Source organism: Austrofundulus limnaeus, unplaced genomic scaffold (assembly GCF_001266775.1).
Source record: "Austrofundulus limnaeus strain Quisiro unplaced genomic scaffold, Austrofundulus_limnaeus-1.0 Scaffold306, whole genome shotgun sequence".
NCBI classification, from domain to species: Eukaryota; Metazoa; Chordata; class Actinopteri; order Cyprinodontiformes; family Rivulidae; genus Austrofundulus; species Austrofundulus limnaeus.
In genome coordinates this window covers 21,376-30,832 of record NW_013952708.1, presented here as the reverse complement: position 1 = coordinate 30,832, position 9,457 = coordinate 21,376, and the positions used below count along the sequence as shown (strand labels likewise).

The window sequence follows — 9,457 nt, the reverse complement described above, 5'->3', positions numbered from 1 at the left end:
CTCCTCTCAACTCGGATTTAATCTGTGGACTCCTGTGTATGATCCCTGCCTGCCCAGCGACTCTGTCTTTGCATCACGGAACCCAATTCAAAACACAAACAAACGGTGACGTCATCGCCCCGCTCCAGAACCAAAGCGCCTTCGTCTCAGTTGCTTCACGGACTCATTCAGCGGAGAACAGGTTAGTGGCTTCGGTTAATTTCAATAATTATTACCAGCTCTGTCCAGCCACTAATCCTGTTTCTCTGTGTCTAGAACTGACTGACCCGGATCTACCTACTAACCAAAGAAATATCCAGTTTGTGTTTAATAAATGGTTAAATCTTTCTCTGTGGTCCGGCAATTTATCAGAGCTCAACCTTAACAGCGTAACACTGTGTGTGAATTGCCTGTCACTTTGCTGCTGATGCACCTAATTTTCTCCACAGAGACACAATAAAGAGGATTTCTATTCTTATTCATTTATACTTTTATTAATATACTATACCATATATGTCTGTCTTTGTTAAATTCTGAGTTTATTTTGAGCCATATATGAATAAAGTAAAAGAAAGACAATAAAAATAAAAAACTGTTAGAAAAAGGAAGAAACAAAAAAAAAAACATATGTATAACATGGATATATACGTAAATATGTACAGTAATATATATTTAGTAAAAACAGGACACTGAGTCATCCAATGTCATGTTTTATCAAATAAAGCTATATTTAGATATTGTTAAATAACATAAAACAAAGTATTTCAGCATGAAAGCTCAGATTTTTTATTATGATAGTATTCTGTATCATAACTACATCTTTGYCATTTGTAACATAGCAAACTGTAAGAAAATAGGGTAAAAAAATCACAGAGTTATGATTATTTTAGATGGGGACCTGTCCAAGATGACAGCTGCAGTGAAACATTACGGTATCTACAGTATGATGTCTATGTAGTAATTTTTCCACCAAAATGCTACGTAAATCTGTGACGTTTTGACTAGTCAGAATTATTATTCAAGATATGTTGAATGTCGTTTTGACTAGTCAAAATGTTAATTCAAAATATCTTGAATAGAAAAGCCCTCTAGGTGAAAAATTATTCAAGATATCTTAAATTTGTTTAGAGATATCTTAAAATGAATTTTGACTAGTCATAATTACAGATCTAAATATCTCTAATTTAGTTTTGACTAGTCATTATTTGCTTTCAAGATATCTGTAATTGAATTTGAACTAGTCCTATCTTTATTTGTGATATCTAAAAACACATTTAAGATATCTTAAATAATGATGTCATATATTTGATTGGAATTATGACTATTCAGAACTAAAAGTGAGATATCTTGAAAGCAACTAGTGACTAGTCAAAACTAACTTAGAGATATTCGAATTGTATTTTTGACTAGTCAAAACTCTTTTTAAGATATCTTGAATTGAAGCCTCTATAGAACTCAATGGTAACTCTGACGTCATTTATACCAGTCAAAATGTAATTGGAGAAATCGTTTTTAACAAATTTATCCATTTCATTTAAAAACAAAACAAATACATTCAACAAATAACAATAAAACACAAATAAAATGAAAGGTAGCAGAAAGAAGAAAACAATTCTTTTTGATATCAGCCCCTTTTTTAAATAAATAAATTGAAACAATAATAGTCCTCAAACAACAAAACATAACAAAAACTTCAACTCCTTCTCGAACAATGGTTCTTATAAATGCACACTATGCAAATTCGTATCTCCTCAACAATCTAACTTTCATCATTCTCTTAAATAAAATTACTGAGCCAGCATTTTTATAATCACTTTCCAGATTGTTCCACAATCTTATTCATTGGACCGAAGTACATCTGTCCTTCAGATTTGTTCGAATTTTGGGCATTACAAACATCCCTATACCATTAAAGTTATAATTACTTACTCTCTTAACAAAATTTAATTGAATATTTAGAGGTAATAAATTTTCATGAGCTTATACATAACCTGCAACATATTATGATCAACCAACTCATAAAATTTAAATAATTTCAACTGACAAAATAATATATTTGATGGGTGACTGTAATTTTTTCTGGTAATAATTCTAACGGTTCTTTTCTGTAAAATAAAAATGGGATTTGTAATTGTTTTACATGCTTTCCCCCAGACCTCAACACAGTAAATCAAATGTGGAAAAAATATTGCATTATACAACATAAACAATATTTATCCTTTAGATATTTGTTATCTATCTTAAATAACAAATATGACCAGTCATAATTCAATTTCAGGTATCTGGAATGGTAGTGTCATGAATCTGATTTTATGCTAAAATGGCTTGCCGCAAAAAGTTTGACAAAAATCATAAAATTGTTCTTTAGGTTTTTCAGTTGCACTAATCTATGTTTTTGTTTGTTTTTAGTATCTAGGGTAAACTGAGCACTGTAGAYACAAGAGATACCATCAATATCTTCTGTTTGCAGCAAGTCTTACTTGTGATTTTTTGCTGTGCACGTGTGCATTAGTATCCTCTTTGATAGTGTAAAATTTGAACTTCATGAAAAGCGCCACAAAAATATCGACAAAAATATTTTTTGACAGGCTAGATTTTAACTTTACCATGTCCCTTCTACAGTGAATATCTTGTTACCCTTATATGACATCTAAATGTAACTTGAATATATGCAAAATTTATTTTGGCCCCTACAATATAACATATTTCATGACATCATGGCATTAAAGAACATTACATAATCCAGTGAAACGTGCAACATGGTCATCGGGGTACAGTTGAGACAGTGTGTCTCAACTGTACCCGACATTGATTTGCGTGCTGTTTAGCAGCAATAGTTTAAGTATGTTCTTTCATTCATTTGAATTTAATAGATCTTAAAATAAGCTATTATTTGAATGCAAACCATTCATGTGAACTTTAGAACATTTAAAAATACACATATACTGCAAAGTAATATTAACAATCAACAAATTATGTATATGTTAAATATAAAATTTGTTTTGCTGTTTTTAACTTTTAACCTATGCTAGAGTCAATGAAAGACATGCATTATTGAAGTGAAGTATTTGCAATGATGTTAGCTTTCCAGCATTTTGAATGGTGTCTCGACTGCACAGTTAAAGTTTTTTATATGAGTACAGTTGAAACAAAAATAACTTTTTTGGTTTTTGATTAATTGTGAAAAATATAAACAACTTAGGGTTATTATTTCTTGGTTATATTTTAGTTAACATATAAAATATATGTTATGTAAAAATATATATTCTTTTCAATGTGTTTTTAGTGTCTAACTTTTGTGTGGAAATGGGAAAAGCAAAAACTGTCTACTGTACTCAGTCTGCCCTACTGAATGCAGAACTTTACAGTGAACAAGAATTTCACCGTGGAAGCTACAATGTCCTGAAGACTTGAATGCAGCATGACGCTACGTCGCAGAGCCGTRGGAAGGTCACGTGACACGCATGTGACAGTCTAGTTTTGTTTTTTGCAAGAATGGCTGCAGYAGCACGGTGAGTTAATTTCTCTTTTTGTATTGTAATACCGACTAACAGAATACGTTTATTTACTTTAGGTCGCAAATTAATTGAACTGTATTTGTTTCGACTATCTTTTTATCGCCATTTTCTTTGATAGTTAGCCGAGCTCGCTTGCTGTTGCTAAATAATCAAAACTTTTGCAACGTTATCGAAATATTTACTGAGCTAAACCCGTCCTAAACACGTCGCATTATTTCTACAAATGACTACAATCTTATTCCCACGGGTCAAATTTAAAACACTTAAAGTTTTACGCCACTCAGAATCTGTTTCAATTTTCATTTTATCTGCTAGGCTCTTAAGACGCTGTTACACTTCATTGCAAGTTCCTCAAGCAAGTCAGTGGACTAAATTGCAGATTTTGGACTTTGACTTCATGGTGCTGTGTCTCGCGTTATTGACGCTTGCATTACAGCCCTTATTTTTAAATACTGTAAGAACATGGGCAGCTGTTGTTTTCAATGAGAATAAGTTAACTAGTATCCAGTAGATAAATGAAATATTGTAGTCTGTAAGTGCAGAAACAATCAGATGGTCAGCCCTCATCACATGATGACACAACAGACTCCGTCAGCATAAAATGAAATGGGACAAGATTATTGTGGTGCTGAGTGTACATGTTTAAAGTATCCTCACTTTACATTCAGTACTTAAAAGTTTATTACATTTATGTTTACTTTTTATTACATTTATGTTTATTTTACAAAAAAAATGAACAATTTGAGATTTCAGAAATAAGATTGTTTTGTCATGGGCAAGAAACAAACTTGTATTGTTTTAATCCGGTCATAAAATTCAGTGAGTTTAGAAATTAAACTCTGAACTCTGTCACTGTCACTGTCCAGGTGGCACAAGACATGTTGTTCTTTATCTTATCAGCGGATACAAAAATTCATACCTGAAATAATTTASGACATTGCTTGTCAGTATCTTATGTATTAACTGTTTATGTGAATACAGGCTGTTGTTCATCTACCTCCTTATTAAATCCAAATAGACTTGTTTTTATAGCAGATCTTCTTATGTTATTTTATTCAAAGATTGCAGGTTTTTAGAATATTTTTAAATGAAGAAAGCTGCTTGGAGAATCTGAAACAAAGTTTTGAAATTCTGTGATATACAAAATAAGCACATTGCTGTTCTTCCCTGAACTGGTTTGGAGCAAATTAACTATGCTGAGACGTCCAAGCAGCAAGTGCTGTATAAGCTCTGGATCACAACAGATTAGCTTCAAAAAACACGTCAAATTGTGCTGATGAAAACACAAATGTTGTAATAAAAAGTGCAGAGCACTTKTTCAAATTAATACCTTTATTTTAGTCTAATTGGGATGTTAATTGAGAGTAAACATTCATCGTTTCACTTCATAAAAAATATAAATTGGTTAACTCTTTCATTAACTGGTTTGGAGCAGATTAATTAGACTGTAGGCAGGTCAGTTTATTGAGATGTAGGTTTTTTTTTCACACATAGCTTTATTTTTTTACTGACTTTTTTTTTATTTGAAACCTCAAGAGGAAATTTAAAAATGACAGGTGAAAACAATACAAGCAAATAAGTACATTATATTTGTTTTATATTGTTAGATATTTTTACAATGTTACATAGACCAAAAAAAAAAAACTTATTACTTCTGTCTCACTGTAGCTGCTTTATAATTCTGCAAATGTTTTATTATTTTTTATTATCTTTTTTTTATTGAGTTCTCACAAGAAAACTTTTGCTTGTGTACACCAGCCAGGATTTCTACATTTAGATTCCTTTATGAATCAATTAGGTTAAAGTACTTCACAGTTTTGATTAGCTAAAATAAGTGTGGAATAAAAATGGTGCAGATTGCTAAATTAAAAAAAAAACTTTTAAGAATGAAGGTTAATCAGTCATGATTTGACATTTTACCAAGTGTCCATTGTCAATATGTTACTGAAGGAAAGTGTTGATTCTGTTTCTGGGAGCAAATGGCCCAACGCTTATACAGCTAAGGATAAAAAAAACTGTTTCAACAGGAGAAAATCCAGATGAARCATCTAAAGAGGCACAAAGTAAAGTCTATAACATGGTCCCTGCAGTCCTGTGCTGTAAACAAAATTCAGAATATGTGAACATACAAACTAACCTTAGAGGAACTTTGCTCTGTCCATGAATTAAGAAAGAACCCTGTAACATTTTTAGGAATAAATTGCCGAAAAAACAACAGCAACCCAATAAACGAGAACTGACAGTCTTTGTTTTTGCTCAGTAATTAGAGCTGTGATAATTGCCAACGGGAGTCTGACTAATGACTATATTGTCATTTCTTTGTGATGCTCCTTTTTGTGCCCAATTATTTTGTTCAGGCTATTTAAATTTTTCTAATTTTAAAAGTATAAAAGAACAAGGAAAATGAAAAGCAAGTCAAGCCTAAAAAGGTGAATAAATGTTTAATTATTAATTTTATGGTGTAGGGGTTACTTTAGTGTACTTACAGTTACAGAAAGTGAATGAATGAATGAATGTCAGGATACAAGAGAATTACTGATGTCAGGAATCAGAGTCAGTGAGGTTATGTTGCTCCAGTTTTAAACAGTTACAATTATAATTTAACCAAAACCCTCTAATTTACTGGTCAGGCTCTTCAGCCACATCTTCACCCTGAAATGAGGTACTCTGTCTTCCTGTCTCTTCAGACCTGTGTACTGGCTGGGTAATGAAACCCTGAGGGTGTCGGCTGCCCTTTTTGCTGAGAACCGTCGGAGATTGTGTCAGGGGTTGAAAGCTAAAGAAGGTTTGGTGCCAAAGTCTGTGGTGGTGCTGCAGGGAGGGGAGCAGAAKCAGAGGTACTGCACAGACACCGACGTCCTCTTCAGGCAGGTAGGTCGGATGTAGTTTAGGATTTATTTCTCCTTCTATGATCACTAAACAAGCAGTGAGTTGTTGTCACCTTTGAAGGGTTTGTCCCAGCCATTTGTCAGTACTGTAGCCTAAAACCTTGAGAAAAGAGCACAAAGTGTATTTCCTCTTTGCTTGTGTCTGATCCTTTCACTTGTCCAGGAGTCTTTCTTTCACTGGGCWTTTGGAGTGACCGAGCCTGACTGCTATGGAGCCATTGATGTGGACTCTGGGAGATCCATTCTTTTTGTTCCTAAACTGCCTGAAAGCTATGCTACTTGGATGGGAGAGTAAGTACCACTAATCCTCAAAGAGCTGTGTACGCTGCCAACACTCATCAGCTGTGAGGACAAGGAYRGAAGCTGTGTGTGAAATTAACCATCATACTTTCTACCTTTGAATTGTGTACTGGCACCTAAACAACATGGTGACGTTTGACTGCACTTATAAAAAGAAAGTTAGTTTCTTTCATGTCATTCACACAATTAAAAGAGGAAAAAGCTAAGTGACTTTTTCTACTTTCTTAGTTGATTGAAAATACAAATTTGTGGGGAAAAATGTTTGCCAGAGTATACTGTGCTTAGCATGTCAAATGTTTTTTCCTCTTTCATCTAAGGGCCTCAGACCCACTCCTATATCCTAGATCTTCATAAAGTCTTGAAATTTTGTGAGATCACWTTTTAAAACTATAAATTTTAACTCTTGTGTCTTAATAGCTGACAAGTAAGAAGATAACCAAGATAGAAATTAATTGTTCCTTTTCATTCAGTTTGTTGAGACAAACCGTTGGTCCAAACATGTCCTACTTTTACTCAGATTATGCAATTGCAAATGTGAGGAGCAGATTCACGTGTTTCCAAATGTCAGTAAAATTCTAATTCAATTCAATTCAAAAATACTTTATTGATCCCAGAGGGAAATTTGGTATACAGTAAAAGAATACAGTAATACAGTAAAAGAAGGACAAMACCCAAATAAGGACATTTTTCATCAGGGACAAGATCCAGTTTCTGTATGTGACAGACCACCAGCTGAATGGAATCTTGTTTTTCAACTCCACTCACCCTACATTGCATAAAAAATAAGCAGAAACTGTTCTTAATTAGAAAATCTGTGTAAGATTCTGTGTCCTCTGTTTTTCTTCTCTCTCTTGCAAGAATTAAATCTTTTGAATTTTAACTCTTTTTCTTGGAGTCTTCTATTAAAGTAATGTTTCTAACGCACTAATTCTACCTTGGTGGTCATTTTTCCCTTTAATGATGCCACCCACTGAGTCATCCACAGCCAATCTGGACATTCAAATCTTCTTCATGATCATCTTATTTTCAACAGTAGTAAAAGTAGTGACTTTTTACACATTAACATTTGATGTGTAACAGTAATGTAGTGCTCTGTTTTTTGACATCACAAAGCCGTCAGGAGAGCAGGAAATTATACTGCTAATACACACAGACTGTAGTGATCCATAATAGGTGGTGGGATGGCTTCAGATTGCAGATGTAATCTAAAACTAATGACCAACCTTGTTTTACTGATGCTCAGCTGACAGTTTGTAGTTCAGTGATTAACTAGCTTTGAAATGTTACTTGTTAATCTTTTCAACTATCCTGCCAACTGCTTAAAGGTATCATGTTTGTTCTGTTTACAACCATAAGATATATTTTATAAATTTGTAAGCACTAAATCTATTGTTTGTTTTTTTTAAAAAATAGGTCATCTGGACAGGTTTGTCTTTAATGAAAAGTTTTGTCTCTCCAAGAGACTTCTTCAATCTGAGGAGGTTCAGGTGAACTCAGTCTTGTAAGTACTGCCTCCTCATGGTGGACAAACAAGTTTAACGAACATCAACACTGTCTGTTCACATGCCAAGGTGGACCACCAGTCTAACAATAGATCGTTGGGGCCCTGATTATCACCTATTGTTCACACGTTGCTGAGTCATACTTGMAATTTCTTTTCCCCCTTTTTTTTCGCTTAGCCTTCAGAGGTGCTGGACACTTTTTCTGCTCTCTCCTGATCCTGCCCTTCCTACCCTGCTTTGCAGCTTTTTCAAGTCTTTTTTTCTACCTATCAACTGAAACAAAAAGGAATTATGGATTTGGTCAACTGGTCTCTGAATGAAATTGACACTATTTTTTCCACATTAACCCTTTCGTGCATGAATTATAAGCTCAGTCAGGATTTTTTACGGTTTTTATACATCCTTAGGGATATAAAACAAGGTTTGAAAAAAAAAACTTTCTACCTTTATTTTTTAAAGAAATAATTATCTGTACACTCAAGTGTACTTCATGCATTTTGTACTGTAAAAAACAAATGTAATAACATGGTAATTATATAGGTATAATTTTAATTTAGTTAAATAGTTGTAATATGGTATTCTGTTGGAATGGTGGTTCCTCCACTACTCTGTAGTCCTCTCTATTTGAGCTCTATTGATAAACGTAAAAGTTAACATAAACATAAAATTATGTTTTCACTAGGTGTTTTTATTAATCTTTAGGGATGTAAAGCAAGGTAAAAAAATAAAGATATATTCTCTGAACTGAGGAGGATAGTGTGACACAAGTCACACTCTCTGAACTAGTGCTGCACAATATATCAAAAATCATCGCAATATGCATATTGCTACAAATGCATAAATGAGTTTTGTCACTCAGACGGAAGCTTGAAGTATTTTACCAATCAAATGGAGCCCTTCATATATTACTCTTCATATTTTTAAAAATTCATACCAGAATGAAAATGATTCGTTTTGTTTCTTTGTTTGATTTTTTGCTCAGAACCTAAAGCAGAAAACATCATACTTCTAAATACTTATTGTTTATTTATCGCAAGTAATATCATTATCGCAATATTAAGCACTGTTATCACACATCGCAAGTTTTCCTGATATGGTGCAGCCCTACTCTGAACTGTAGATCCTCATAGTATCTTGACTGTAACTGTTTTTATCAGAATGTATTCTTGTTAAGTCTCTGAACTGAGCATATTCTCTCATAGCAACCTCTCTTATAGCATGTATATATATATATATCAGACAGTGTATAAAGATTATATTAAAAAACAAA

General features: G+C 33.2%; 1 protein-coding gene across 1 annotated transcript in view; it reads left to right on the top strand.

Moving 5' to 3' along the window:
- The first annotated feature begins 3,416 nt into the window (after positions 1-3,416).
- pepd (peptidase D) overlaps positions 3,417-9,457 on the top strand; it is a 20,741-nt gene continuing 14,700 nt past the window's right edge. The window contains exons 1-3 of the mRNA XM_014021803.1: positions 3,417-3,491; positions 6,185-6,368; positions 6,549-6,676. Coding sequence (XP_013877257.1) covers positions 3,475-3,491; positions 6,185-6,368; positions 6,549-6,676 — 329 coding nt within the window. The 5' untranslated portion in view covers positions 3,417-3,474. The remainder of the gene's footprint in view (positions 3,492-6,184; positions 6,369-6,548; positions 6,677-9,457) is intronic.